This window comes from Lissotriton helveticus, chromosome 2_1 (assembly GCF_964261635.1).
Source record: "Lissotriton helveticus chromosome 2_1, aLisHel1.1, whole genome shotgun sequence".
NCBI classification, from domain to species: domain Eukaryota; kingdom Metazoa; phylum Chordata; class Amphibia; order Caudata; family Salamandridae; genus Lissotriton; species Lissotriton helveticus.
Genome location: NC_136059.1, coordinates 1,877,970,673 through 1,877,985,682, shown reverse-complemented (window position 1 = coordinate 1,877,985,682; position 15,010 = coordinate 1,877,970,673). Strand labels below are relative to the sequence as shown.

Below are 15,010 nucleotides of genomic sequence, written 5' to 3'. Positions count from 1 at the left end.
CTGCTGGTTGTGCAGTTTTCATACTCACCTGACCCTTGCCAACTTTTTGTCTCGAAGACTGGATTTGTAAGTGCATTACTTACCTGTTTAACCGTGATGTTTTCCCCATAGGATAACATTGAACTGTTCTGAAAAGTTTCCAAGTGTCGATTTTTCAAAGTGACAAATATTTTTATTATAAAAATGTACTTACCTTATTGCGTAGATCTTGGTCCTAAAATTAAATGCCAAGTATATTTTTATAAAATTCGTCTGGATCTCCTTTTTGAGTTGTGTCCATTATTGATCACTGTTGTGCAATAAATGCTTAATACTCCTCTGTTAACCCGAAGGCTGCTCGCCCACACTACCACTAATAGAGCACTTTGGGTTTTACCCTGAGCCCTGTACACTTTTGAGGATCTCCTGTACTCTGGTATAACCTCCTAGTGATAATACCATATACAAAGCCAGCTTCCTACAAACCCATTTTCAGAGTGGCAACCTGCCGTAGTCTTGCATTGCCCCCGCCACACCCCTCCTACCCCCCAATTCAACCCTATCAAGAGTTTGGATTAAAAGTAACTTACAAGAGACTTTTTCTTATCATAACTATTTTAATACTCTTTTGCAGGTACGGTGAAAACGACAAGTTACCCGAATATATCAAAAGCAAGCTGCACTGCCTTTCCTCTATCCTCATGTTGTTTGCTAGTCCAGCAGCTCACCACTGAAGAAACTAAATTATCCAATTGACTGCTGCATGCTGAAATGCAAGGCATATTGTCTACACAGGATTCATAATACAAGTACCACACCTGTTTGAAATTGGGCAGTTTAGCCGAACTGCTGTCTTTTTCCTCGATCAAAGTAGTGTTGCATTCCGTCAAAGTGGTATTGAAATATATCTAGGTGAATAATTGGCATCCAACAATGAAACTAGTCTCAAGAGTTGCCTGGTTTGTCCATTTTTAACATGTCCTTTCAGGTAAATTTGTTGCTCTGAAAACAGATTTCTTATTGATATCCTACCAAGAACAAAATAGAAAAGAAAACTGTACAGTTGTGCATGCTCCACCCCAGTACTATAAGCCAATCAGGGAAAATAGTGAGCGCTGTTTCCACTTTTGTATTCGTACCTGTAAATAACTGTATAATGTTTCCTATTAATATATGCACATATGTAAATTTTGTTTTATATTGTTTAATTTATATTTTTGTAGGAACAGTTTCTTATGAAAGATTACTGCAAAAGCATTATGAACAATAAATGCAGTGGAAAAAATGTGGCTTGGCCTACTCGAGTGCGGTGTCCATTTTTTTTAAATTAATCATTGCTATTGTATGTACTGCCAATACATACATGCTTTGTCAATTTACAAAATTGCTGCTTGTTAATGTTGCTTGTAACCTCGTTGCCCCACTTAGGTGAAATAAATTAGTAGTGGTGACTTAATGGAAGAGGAATGATTATTTGCCCTTCAATAGTGTAGTGGTAGGGACTATGCAACCGAGAGAACTGTTATGTTACTGCAATTAACACAAGCTTTTGTAGGTTACTATTCCTAATCATAACTTTATTTTATTAACAACGATGTTTTTTCCTAAATTGTGTAGCTGTACGGAGGTTGTCAACTAAAGTTAAGATTGTAATGGTATTGATTTTAATCTGATGCGAATTAGACCATTTCTGTGAGCTCGAGTGCAAGTTATGCCATGTGAAGAAGAGGTGAGGGGCAGGACGTGACTAATGCAATAGGGGGAGGAGTACAGCGGTGGAGAACATTTGTGGTCCAAGTAAAGTAAAAAAAATCAACCCCAGTAGCAAGGTGTCTCCTAAATAGTGTGTGGATGTGCCCATGGTCCATCTGTCGATCAAAGGCTTGGAGAAAATGTTCAGGCCATTGTTTCTTTAAACTAAAGGTTGAAGAACAAGGGATAAAGTCCACCCCCAAAGGGGGTGCACTTTTGACCTCAATGGACCGTGGTTTTAGTAGTCCACTTCAATCACAGGCCCGCTGAGATCAGAAGTGTTTTGTAGACTTATGAAGTAGATCTACCAGCCTTGATGCCTTCACTCTACAGATAACTAGAGGCGCTTAACCCCTTGGCTGCTAGGCCCTTTCGTCCCCGAGCCTTTTTTCTGTCTATTTGGGGTAGTTTATGTGGGTAGTTTGCGCTTAGGCCCCCGTAACGTTTTGTCCACATAAGGTATCCAAGCCAAATTTGTCTCCTTTTCTTCCAGCATCATGGGGATTTTAAAGGTACCCAGGTTTGGTTGATTCCCCTGGAGGACCAAGAAATTAGCTAAAATACAGCTACATTTTGATTTTATTTGGAAAAATGGTAGTGCTTCAGAAGAAAGTGTCTTGTTTTTCCCTGCAAATGGTATCAACAAAGTGTTTGTGCTGCTGGACTCACTATCTTCTCAACTTTCAGGAACTGACAGACGTTTGTCAGAAAACCAACATTTTGTAACTCAGTTTTGGCATTTTATTGAGACATAGCCTATTTTTGTTATTTTTTGTGCTTTCAACCTCCTTCCAGTTAGTGGTATAAATGGGTATGAAAGCAATAATGGATCCTGGAAAGCTTAACATTTCAGAAAAGTAGACCCAATTCTGAATTCAGCTAGGGGTCATTTGTGTAGATCGTTCAAGTTTTTTTTATAGAAACTAACAGTTGAAAATACGAAAAATTGAAAATAAGCTGAAAAAAACAGCGATTTGTGCCACCGTTTTCATCTGTGTCTTCTAACTATGACAGATGTTTTAAAGCAATATTCAGTTTCATCTGCTGGACACTTCTGGTTGTGGGGATATATAGGACTTGTAAGTTCACCAAGAACCTGAATAACCCAGAGCCAATAACTGAGCAGCGTCTTGCAATGGTTTTTCTTTGTGTACCGGGCATATAACAACTCATTTGGTAAAATATAAAGAGTGAAAAATAGGTATGAACGACACCTATGTTTTTCCGAAATTAGAACAAAATAGAGTTTAGAAACAGTAGCTATTTGCACTTCTTTCCACAAAATTGTGGGTACCCATACTAGCATGTGAATCGTAGGACATTCAGGGGTGGGGAATTCGTATCGCCCGACGCCCTGGACATGAGGATTCTTGTTGCGGACAAGAAGTTTTATTGTCTACTTAGTCCTCCGGGCAAGTAGGCATTCTCTGTAACCCTTGTGCGTCTAATATAATTACATTCTAGTTATTTCTAATCGGAATCTTAAATCTTAGTAAATGCGCCTTTTTGTAGGTGATTACGGTAACCAAGCTAAGCCTGGCTGCAGTTGTGAGCAAATTGGTGCTCACCGTCAATCCGAGAGGCGGAGACCTCACACTGCCAGGATGCAGGTGAGTTATGCTTCCGGGTGCTCTAAGTTGCTGCACGTGTGCTCTTGATGAAACAATAAAAACATGCCACTTGTGGTGCCGTACGGATTCTACTGCAGTGGTAAAGACCTGTGTGTGCGGGGTCAGAGAAGGTGCATGTCCCGCATTACGAGTCCTTAAGAGTGGACAGGCATGCTATGCTGCGTACGCAAATTCTCGGAAAAAGTAGTCCGAGGAGCCCTGCGAGCTCAGGTTGAGGGAAGCTGAACAAGGAGGATGTGGTGAGCCTGGATCGTCAATTACGTAAAAGGTTAAGGATGTACTTGTTTAACAAAAAACACACAGACGCCTCACTGCTTAAAAGCCCCTGAAGTCCGCTCCGCATGAAATAACACCAGAGAGCCTGAAAACCAGTAATGTACAGCGTTCTAAACTTCCTGATTCAAGGACCCGCTGCGACATTCCTCTATTTACTGTGCAGAAAGATGGCATGCTGTCATTTGAGACGCCATTTTCCACAGGAAAGCCCTTTCTGTCCAGAGGAATAGATTTGTTTATTTCTGTAGGAGGCTCAGAAGACCGAAAATAACGTGCTTGTTGAAACATTTATGGCAGCGATAAGAGATACGGGGCACCTGTCAGGTCACAGCCCTACAGGTAAGAATTACACGTATTTGAGATGAATAGTTGGAGTATTATAGGAGAACTCCTGGCGCACGCAGTCTGGGCCAAAAAACAGGAGATTAGAGTAGGAGCACAAGGGGCCCCTCATCACTTCACCTGCCCTGCTGGCACAACGATGAGCCGACCGATAGTAAGCAATGCACAAGTAACTGTTATTATGTGAACTCCTCAACATGGCTTCGACCATACATGCTAACATTTGGAAATTATAAAGAGGGTGATTTAAAATAAAGAAAAAAAGATCGTGAGACTATATTTTGTCCATAGACCTTCATTGAAGCAGAGGCATTTTCAGGCAGCACCCTGCTAAAATAAAACTGTTTAAACCAGGAGTCTCCTGTCTGAATTGGGTCTGTTGACATTTATGGCTCCAGCAGTTTTCAGGGGCATCCAGATTGACTCATAGGAGCAGCAGAGACAAAGTGATGTGTGAAAGGATGGGGGCCTCCACCTCAGGCAGCTAGAGATTAACAGGGTCAAGGTTGATAAAAAATTACATGCCTAGTGCACAGCACAAGCTCCCAGGAGGCACTTACGGAAAGCGCAAAAAACTCAACTAGTAGGAACCAAGTCCCAACCAAGAGGCTTCTTTTACCACCTCGTCTCAAAGGCATTTGTTTACAAGTGGAGGTGGTACTGAAAGAGTACCATTCCTTCCTTTCTTCACTGGGAGCTCGATGGTGATGGTAAGTTCACCCACTGTGCCCCCCAAGCTGCCCATTCCTCCTTCTCCCTGTCTTACCCAGTTTCCGAACTTCACTGTATTCTGTTCCCGTTCAAGTAATCTAACTGATCAGCTATTACAATTTGTGTTTCACCATGCGTGGCTCACTTATCCTGAGCCGGAGCCCAGACTCTCATGGGGATTATCAGGCTCCCATGGCCAAACGCTAGTAATCTAACCTACGCTCTCTCTCCCTCCACTTTGCTCAGGTATTTGGTTCCTTTTCTCTAAATACCTCCTCTAATTAATGCTACACCATAATCATAAATTCCCGCTTCAGGCTGTTCTCTAATGCCCCCATATCTGCTTTGAATCCTTCAGTTGCTTGTGCCCAGCCTGTCTCTTCATCCCACCGCTCACTGAACTTTTAGCACCACATTCTATAGTGCTGTATCCCAGCCGTTCACTAGTTTTGCAGCGTGAATCTTTCTGGATTCACTATGCTGTGCATATTCCGCAATCTGGTGGTTGGGTCCGGAATCGTAGTCTTTTTTTCTCTTTTTTTTTTTTTTGTCGTAGCCCAGGTGGGCGTCGAGGTCCCACCATTTGGTGTCCTTTCGGTGACGTCGGCGTGCTTCCGGCGGAAGCTACCACCCTTGGGCGCCATCTTCAGATTCTTTTTTCCGCCGTTGGGTCTGGATCGTCGCGTGAAGCTCCAGAAGTTTTGGAGGAGGAAAGAAGAAAATACCGCAAAAACTCACAGGTGAAGGCCTGAGAACATCGACAGAAGAGGACCTTTAGCGAGAAGACGACGAAGAAAGGAGAGAACTTCGAAATCTTCGACGCCCTTGAAGGAATGCGCACACAGAGGGGGCCCCCTGAGCGCAGGGATGTACAAGACGCCGTTTAAATTCTGCAAGAACTGCCACCACAAGTTCGCACAGAAGGACCAGCACCCAGTCTGCAACCTCTGCCTGCCAATCGACCACGAGAGCAGAGACTGCAACGCCTGCTCCGTCTTCAAGCCGAAGACACTCCGAATTCGAGAAGGACAGAGGACGGCTCACCACACGATGCAGGGCAAAGGCCAAGCCCCGACGCTTTATGAACTTGGCCTCTCCACCGACGATGAGGACAACATCGCCGAAGGACCAGATGACTTCACGGTCGTTGAGACCGATAAGAATACGCCTGATAAGGTAGGAGAGTCTACGACCCCGAAAACTCCCACAGGGCCTCGAAAACCTGAGGCAGACTCTCGAAAGTCAGAGCACAGAGCCTCGAAAGGAGCACCGGCGCCGAGCAAATCGACGACCTAAGCTGCATCCTCCGAAAAAGAGCCCAGCGGATCCTCCGAGAAGGACTCCCAGAGGCAGAAGACCAGCGAAAAGCAAAGGTCATCGAAGCAAGCCCCCGAAAAGGGGCCTTCGACTTCGACGTCGAAAGAAAAAGAGCCGAAGAAAGCTTAGACGACGACGACGAAAAGGGCGGCCGAAACGCTCGACGACGAACAGGCCGCAGAAATGCAGAGAAAAAAGAGAAGGCTCGAGGCCGAAATGGAGAACATCCTTCAGAGAAAGAAGGACTTCGACGAAAAAATGAAAAGTTACAAGATTCCCCCGAAGCCGGCACCGACCGTCGCTGAGGTACAGGCGATCGAAGAGTTCGACATCGAAGAGCCGCCGAAAACTCCGGAACCTTCGGAGCACGAAGAGGAGGAGGACCTCTACTACACAGAGGGGGATTACGGGGAACAGCAGTCGAGCTACGGTTCAGGTTCCTCGACGGCCCAAGACCAGGAATGGCAGGACATCGAGGCCGAAAACCCAGAGGAGGCGGTAGAAACATACCCCTCGAGGCCTTCGCCACCGGATGACATTGGGGCATACAATGAGGTGGTAAGAAAGGCGGCAACAGCTTATGGAATTAAGCTGGAAGAGGAGAAGCCAAAAGCAGACTTCCTGCTCGAGACACTGCTCCCCATACAGACAAGGCGCCAGTTCCTGCCCATGCTCAAGAGTATCACGGCCCAGGGAAAGGAGGCCTTCAAGGACCCGGCTACATGCAGATCTGTAACGCCGAGGACCGAGAAGAAGTACAAATTCTCCTCCGAAGACCCAGCTTACATCAAGGGTTCCGTCACAGCGGATTCTATCATCGCTGCAATGGCCAGGAAAAGGGCAAACGTCCCAACAACGTCCGGACCCCCACCTGACAAAGAAAGCAGGAGGATGGACCTAACGGGCAGGAAGATTGAGAGGAACGCTGCGACTCACTGGCGGATGGCGAATTCCAACGCCCTCCTGAATAGGCATCAATACCAGCACTGGGAGGAGTTGGGACAGTTGCTCAAACACCTCCCGGAACAATACCGTGACAGAGGAGCTCACCTGGTAGAGGAAGGGAAGAGCATCGCCAACTCATGCCTGAAGACAGCCTTGGACGGGGCAGAAACATCCAGCAGACTGATGGCTATAGGCATCACTGAAAGAAGGCAAGCATGGCTCAGGATCTCAGGATTCAAGGCTGAAGTCCAGAACAACATCCTGAACACACCCTTCAGCGGTGAAACATTGTTCGGAGCCCCAGTTGATGATAAGCTCACCCAACTGAAGAAGGACAACGAGACGGCAAGGTCCATGGGAGCCCTGCAGTTCAGAGGGATGAGAAGGGGCACTCCGTCGCGGAGGCCGAACGGCAGAGGTGGAAGCCAGCGAGGAGATTCTCACCAGAGTTTCCACCAGGGGCAACAGAGTGACAGCCAAGGCCACCAGGGGCAGCAGAGGCAAAACTGGAACTACCAAGGCAGGGGCCAGTCCTTTCGATCGAGAGGAAATGGACGGGGCCAGAGAAGAAGAGGCGGCGAACAGCCCCCCTCTAAGTGACTTCACACGAGAGAAGGTGCTCTACCACCCACACCCTCCGGGGGAGGAGCACTCGAAAACAAAGAGGAGAGGGCTACACGGACAAGACACAAAGGAACATGCAACTCCGGTAGGAGGAAGATTGAGATTTTTTCTCCAGGAGTGGAGAAAAATAACAACAGACAAGTGGATACTCAATATTATGCAGTTCGGGTACTGCATGGAGTTGGAAAAAAGGCCACCAAACAGAAAACCAAGGAAAAGACAGCACTCAGGAAGAGAGCTGCAACTACTGCAAGAGGAAGCCCAAGAACTCCTCCTTAAAGCGGCCATAGAACGGGTCCCCTTCAAAGAACGGAACATGGGAGTGTACTCCAACTACTTCCTAGTGCCAAAGGTGGACGAAAGCCTAAGACCCATCCTGGATCTACGGTTCCTGAACAAATACGTCAAAACTCAAATTCAAAATGACGTCCCTACAAGAGGTCATTCCTCAGATAAAAGCAGGAGACTTCTTGTCTACCATAGACCTCAAAGATGCATACCTGCACATCCCCATGAACAAGCAGCACAAGCACATGCTAAGGTTCACTGTAAACAAGGATCACTACCAATTCACGACCCTAGCTTTCGGCCTAAAGTCCACACCAAGGGTGTTCACCAAATGCCTTGCGGCAGTGGCCGCACACCTAAGGAGAAAGGGGATACACGTGTACCCCTACCTCGACGACTGGCTGGTGAAGGCAAACTGCTACAGGACATGCAAAGAGCATGCAGAACAGGTGACAGGAACGCTAGCAAACCTGGGTTTCTCCATACACTGGGGCAAAAGCTCGATGGAACCAGAGCAGGTGAAGATCTTCCTGGGAGCCCAGATCGACACCATACAATGCAGAGTCTTACCGAGCGAAAAGAGAACGCTCAGCCTACTGAGGGAGAAACGTCACTACCAGAAGGGGCGATCTCTGACAGTGAGGACTGTGAGCAAGATCTTTGGGATGATGGCATCATGCATCCACCTGGTCCCCAATGTACGCCTACAAATGAGACCACTCCAAGAGTGGCTGCAACAACAATGGTCACAAGCTACAGGAAGTTGGGAGGATCTAGTGGTTGTAACGCACAGGGTGCAGGAAGAGATAAGGTGGTGGACCAAGGAGAGAATAACAGAAGGGAAACCTCTAACACCACGGGACCCAACAGTGACCATCACCACAGACGCATCCCAAAAGGGGTGGGGCGCACACATGAACAGGCTCAGAGTGAGGGGTTTGTGGAGCCCTACAGATGCAGTCAGGCACATCAACTACCTGGAACTGAAAACTGTGTTGCTAGCCCTTAAGGCCTTTCAGAAACACCTACACAACCGGAAGGTGCTAATACAAACAGACAACACCACAACGATGTTTTACATAAACAAACAGGGGGGAACTCAATCGTTCCCGCTGTCAAACTTGGCACAAGAGATCTGGAAATGGGCCATACCACTAAAAATAGACCTGCTAGCCATACACCTGCCAGGGAAGGACAAAGTGGAAGCGGATTGGCTCAGCAGGCAGACTTCAGCATCCCACGAGTGGGAACTCAACAGTCAGGAAACAGAGAGTCTATTCAGGAAGTGGGGCACCCCAACAATAGACCTATTTGCAACACACCGGAATGCAAAATGCCAATACTTTGCAACCAGAGGCACGGTCCCAGGGGAATGCCCTATGGATAAGCTGGTCAAAAACATTTGCCTACGCTTTTCCCCCGATACCACTGATCCCCAGGGTGCTCAACAAATGCATGAAGAGCAACATGACGCTCATCCTGGTGGCACCACAATGGGCCAGACAGACGTGGTATTCTCAGATAATGGAGATGGCGCAGGGGCCTCCCCACAAGTTCTCAAAAAGAAGAGACCTACTCTCCATGGAAAACGGAGGAATCCTACACCCAGAGCCAGAGAGCCTCAACCTCTCAGCCTGGCTCCTGAGGACTTAGAATTTGCACACCTGAAACTACCAGAGAGCACCCTGCGGGTGCTGCGAGAGGCAAGAAGGCCCAGCACACGCAAGTGCTATGGGGAAAAGTGGAAAAGATTCACTCAATGGTGTTGCAAAAAACAACTCCAAAGGAGACTGACCAAGGAGTCCACGGTGCTAAGGTACCTCACACACCTAATCAAGGCAAAGCTAAGCTCATCCTCACTGAGAGTGCACCTAGCAGCAATTGTGGCATACACAAGAGGAGAAACAGGGAGAAGCTTCTTCACATCTCAAGTCGTGAAAAGATTCCTGGAAGGGGCTAAAAGAATAGCGCCGCCAAAGAGAATGCCGCCACCGGCCTGGAACTTAAACGTGGTACTGACGGAGCTCATGAAAGCACCCTTCGAACCCATCCACAAAGCATCACTGCAAATGTTGACAATGAAGACGGCCTTCCTGGTGGCGATCACCTCACTACGAAGGGTGAGCGAACTGCAGGCACTCACACTGCAGGAACCCTACATCCAGATACACAGGGACCGGGTCGTGATGAGAACTGACCCACACTTCATGCCAAAGGTGGTGTCAAGGTTCCACATGAATCAGAGTATTCAGATCCCTAGCTTCTTCCAAAACCCCACTACAAGCGCTGAGAGGTCGCTCCACACCCTAGACGCAAGAAGGGCTGTGATGCACTACATTGAAAGAACGAAGGACCACAGGAAGACGAAACAGTTCTTTGTGTCCTTCGCTAACAGTTACATGGGCAAACCAGTTACAAAAAACACCATAGCCCGATGGATCGCACAGACAATTCAGTTCTGCCACAAGCAAGCTGGCCAGGAGCTAACGGGAGGGGCACGAGCCCACTCCACCAGGAAGAAAGGAGCAACAATTGCCTTCCTGGCCAACACACCGATTCAGGATATATGCCTGGCGGCAACATGGGCTTCAGTACACACTTTCACAAAGCACTACTGCGTGGATGTACAGATGAACAAGGAAGCACAAGTAGGACAAAAAGTGCTTCAACATATTTTTAGCAACCAACGCTCATCTTCCACCCAACCGCCACAAAAGTAACGAAAATCGCTACAAAATCTATGCACAGCATAGTGAATCCAGAAAGATTCACGCTGCAAAACGAATAGTTTCTTACCTGTCGGTGTAGTTTTGCAGCTTGAAGATCTTTCTGGATTCACTAGCGAACCCACCCGCCTCCGCCAGAAAGATGAGGCTGGAAAAGAGGGTGGAAAAACATGGAAAAGAAAGCAAGTTGGAACAATTACAAAATACGTGGAAACACTAACGTTGAAAAAACGATTAACATACATAGCCATGGATTCACTACAAAGACAAACAAGGAAAAGAGACAGAAAAAAAGAATCCGAAGATGGCGCCCAAGGGTGGTAGCTTCCGCCGGAAGCACGCCGACGTCACCGAAAGGACACCAAATGGTGGGACGTCGACGCCCACCTGGGCTACGACAAAAAAAAAAAAGAGAAAAAAGACTACGATTCCGGACCCAACCACCAGATTGCGGAATATGCACAGCATAGTGAATCCAGAAAGATCTTCAAGCTGCAAAACTACACCGACAGGTAAACTATTCGTTCTCCCCTATTAGCCAGTACTTGTTGATATTATAGTGCTTCAGCCTTCACTTGTGCTCTTCTCAAGCTTATAAAAAGAGACTTTACCTCTACTTAATAGGATACTATTCAGCGACCTTAGAAGGATGTATGGCGGAGGCTGCCCTTCCAGGGTTTCTAATATTCTTTCTTCTTGAGCCCAAAACTGAGAGAACATTTAAAGTGCCATCAGCCCTCTTTCTGTTAGAGTATAATCCTGGCTGGATGCTATCTTGATCCTACCTAAATGCCAAAGTAACGGGGAAACAAAGGCCCACAGCTTGTTATTACTTATTTGAAAGAATCTACAATTTGGAGGCTAGTTTTTAGGTCTCGCGACCTATCGATGCGCGCAAGCGCATCGAGCGGAGCGAGAATTCAAGTAGCCAAAATCCTCGTCGAACTAAGGGCTTTCCGCTGGCGTTTTGTTTACGTTTACGTTCACGTGAATCACGTGATCAAACACGAACGCGCATCAGCCTCCCTCCCTCCTATCGGCCATACTTTCAGCTCCAGCACCTCCCCTCTCTCCTCCCCTCTCTCCCCGCACACAGCCTTCCTTGGATTTCTCCTCCCCCCTCCCCAGCCAGCTTCCCCCAGGCCGTGTTCCCTCCCCTGCTACCCCATCCTCACTCATCCCTCGCACCCCCTCCTCCTTCAGGCCCCCACCATTTGCTTTTGCTTGTGTTATCAGACTCACGACCACCGCGCCAGTTTGAGATCTCACGAGATACCGCCGGATGTCTCCAACTTTACAAAACTTCGGAGCACTAACTCGTGCTACACAAATTAAACATCGGCACATATTTTCCTCACTTTGTTATTTTAATTCTGTGATCTAAATCTTCACAGTTTAAGTTAAAATGACAAGATTGTCAACACGCTGTCGTGAAAGCCTAGAAATGTTTACGTTACTCAACTCAGCGCGAGCTTTTCTCTAATTGACGAGTCTCGGTGAGCCCGCCCAGCAGAGCCCCAGATAGACAGCGCCTGGTGCGGGTGACCTCTGGCTTCAGGGCACTTTGGAGAAATGAAGTGCTCTGCAGTCTGCACAGTGCATATGAAAACAACACTTCGAAAGAAGGCGCTGGCGAAATATGTAAAAAGGCCGACGTAATTCACTTGCTAGCTGGCGTTTTGCATTACGCTTTTTACACAGAATTCTGTAAAATTACCCGGCGTGGTATCACTGGGGTTGATTCAATTACACCTCAGCGGGAACGCCAAACAAGCATTGGTATTGCCAATAGGTCTCGCTTGTGGGACCTTATAAGTATTTAGTTTTGCAGCACAATATCCTTGGTGCAACAAGGATATTGTGCTGCAAAACTAAATACTTATAAGGTCCCACAAGCGAGACCCATTGGCAATGCCAATGCTTGTTGATTTTCTGCAACTCCTATATGTAACATACGCATGCACTGTAAAAATGTCTGATGTATAAGTACGTATGAGTATTTACATGAATAACAATTTAACTAGCAATTCCGATGTTTTTTTAAATGTAATACTTTCATAGCGCTACTCATCCCACTGTAGGGTGTCAGAACGCTTTACATCACACACAAATTATACACTGACTATTAGTCATACAAGTGTGTAGTGTAAATCAATGTACATGATGAGGCATAAGACAAAGAAGGTTTCAAGGTGTAGGAGTCACAAATAGTCTTTAATGGTAAGGATTATATGCCAAGATTGTATAGCTGGTAGAAATACAAAGTTGGGGTTTAAAATATAACCTTGACTGGGATGGTCCATTATTAATGCTCCCAACAACTTTTTAGCAGCCTTATAATAACGGGTTTAGAACCATGTTTGTTCTCAATCTATATCTTGCAGTTTACATGCAGGTGTTTGATGCCGGTTCATAGCTCACTGTGCTATATTAGAAAGAATGCAAATTATGAACTGCAAGTAATAAAACAGTGGCCCACTTCCCTGTCTACACAACATAATAATTTGTCATCTGCATGTGACCTGATGTGCTTGGCAGGAGACACATTACTCCTCTGTACCACGTTGTGCGTCAAAACTGTGACTTAACAAAACACAGATCTCTCCAGCAGTTGCTTTAACCACCAGAGTTTCCTTACCGTTATTATTATTATTCCCTGAGATTTACCAGGCACACAGAGCTCGCTGCAGCACGTGCATTGACCCCATGCAATATTCAAAATAGAGACTTTGCAACCAATGAAGCCAAAACAGATTTTCTGTCATGTTTCCCCTTAGTGGCATTTTTTTTTGTGCCAGTTTAAAAAAAATGTACAAGTTGAACGGTTTTCAGGGCTCAGCCCCGTGTGATTTCATCCTCTCTTTGTTGCCCACTTTGAACCCGTAATTTAAAGGTTCCCAAGTAAAGTTTTTCCAATTTCAGAACTGCTCATGACCATACAAGTTAAGAGCAGTGAGTTTTGGCTAACAAAGACATTTGCTTTTCTGACTTTGCCTCTTCTATAGACTACCTTTCCTCACTGGATCACAAGCAAAAGTTCTCATCGCCCCCTATGTCCTCCAGGCTACTTATCTGCTCTTCATCTGGCTAACATTATTTTATTTAGGGTTAGTTTGTACAGCGCTGCTAATCACCAGAGGTGATTTCCCAGTGCTTATCTGACCTATGTCCTCTATTACTTCTCCCTCTGATCTTGACACAGCTTTTCCTCTTTCAGCAAAATTTCCACTTTATTTTGTATCACGGTTGACTTTTCCTATACCTATTCCTCTGTTTCTGCAGTCCATTCCTCCCTAAAATTGGGTTTTATTGATAGTGCTTAATAATCTTCTGTTTTTAGCACTATAAATTATAGAGATTATTGTTTACGTAATAGTACTCAATTTGATATCCTTAAATGGAGGGAAAGCAAAAAGTGTATTGCCAGAATCTGAACTAGTAGTGAGCAGACCACAGCAGTTGTCTGGAGTAAATCTTAACCCACTAAGCCATATGGCCAATTTGCTGATTCTGCCTAAACAACTCTGGTTGCTTTCTTTGTGCTGTCAACAAGTCACCTGCTCTCCCTTTGTCCTAAGATTATCTGACCTTCTATTTACTAGACACCATGGTTTGGCTGCCTTTATATTTCTCTTGCCAGCCTCATTTCCCTACAACATACTCTGTTGTTTTTGCCCTTGAATTCACCAAGGTTTCCCCCAGAACCCGTGTGCCTTTTCCTAGTACTAGATCCCTTCTGTCTCAATTCTTCCTCAATGTAGTCCTTGGATCTTGCTGCAGGCCTCTCCAGGTATCCTTATCCTAATACCTGGCCAGCCCCCCTCTCTTGAATATTGCCTGGTAATTATTTCAATAATTCCCAGCTCAGGCGTCTGTTCTCTCCACCTCAATCCAGCCTCGCCCCTTGAGGTCTGCCTCAGTGCTATCTGTAAGTCTCATGACATTCCCTTCATTGATTTGGGTATTATGCTATTGAAATATCCACTCTCAGAACTGTACTGCCCAGGCTTCTCAATTTTGACTCCTTCCTCCATGGCCAGTCATTGTGTTCCTCGCCACTCCTTTCTATTGCCCTTCTGAAACAGATACATTTGCTTTGCCATTACTGTGTTGCCATCAATACACTGGGCACAACAAGTGTCTACTTGTAAATGCCTCGACCTGTGCTGCTCTTTACATGTCTTTACTACTAGTGTTACTATGGGGGCGGTTGGCATGGCTGCTGGATGGCAGGAAGCAAAGTGGGCTGCTTAAGGTAAATGGCTTGCTCAGAGCCCTTAGATGAATACACCCACCCCCATTGGGCGGCAGAATGTGATGAGCATAGGCAAGGTAGCAGCAGTAGACGAGAGAGGGGTTTGGAAGTGAGGAAGCCTATGATGAAACTGAAGGGGGAAAATAACCTCTTCTGAGAGTGGA

At 46.1% G+C, this 15,010-nt stretch overlaps 1 protein-coding gene across 1 annotated transcript in view; it reads left to right on the top strand.

The window, feature by feature from the left end:
* Nucleotides 1-1,278, top strand: part of PLK4 (polo like kinase 4) — a 121,043-nt gene extending 119,765 nt beyond the window's left edge. The window contains exon 16 of the mRNA XM_078676798.1: nucleotides 614-1,278. Within this exon, the coding sequence (XP_078532924.1) occupies nucleotides 614-713 (100 nt within the window). The 3' untranslated portion in view covers nucleotides 714-1,278. The remainder of the gene's footprint in view (nucleotides 1-613) is intronic.
* The last annotated feature ends 13,732 nt before the right edge of the window (nucleotides 1,279-15,010 follow it).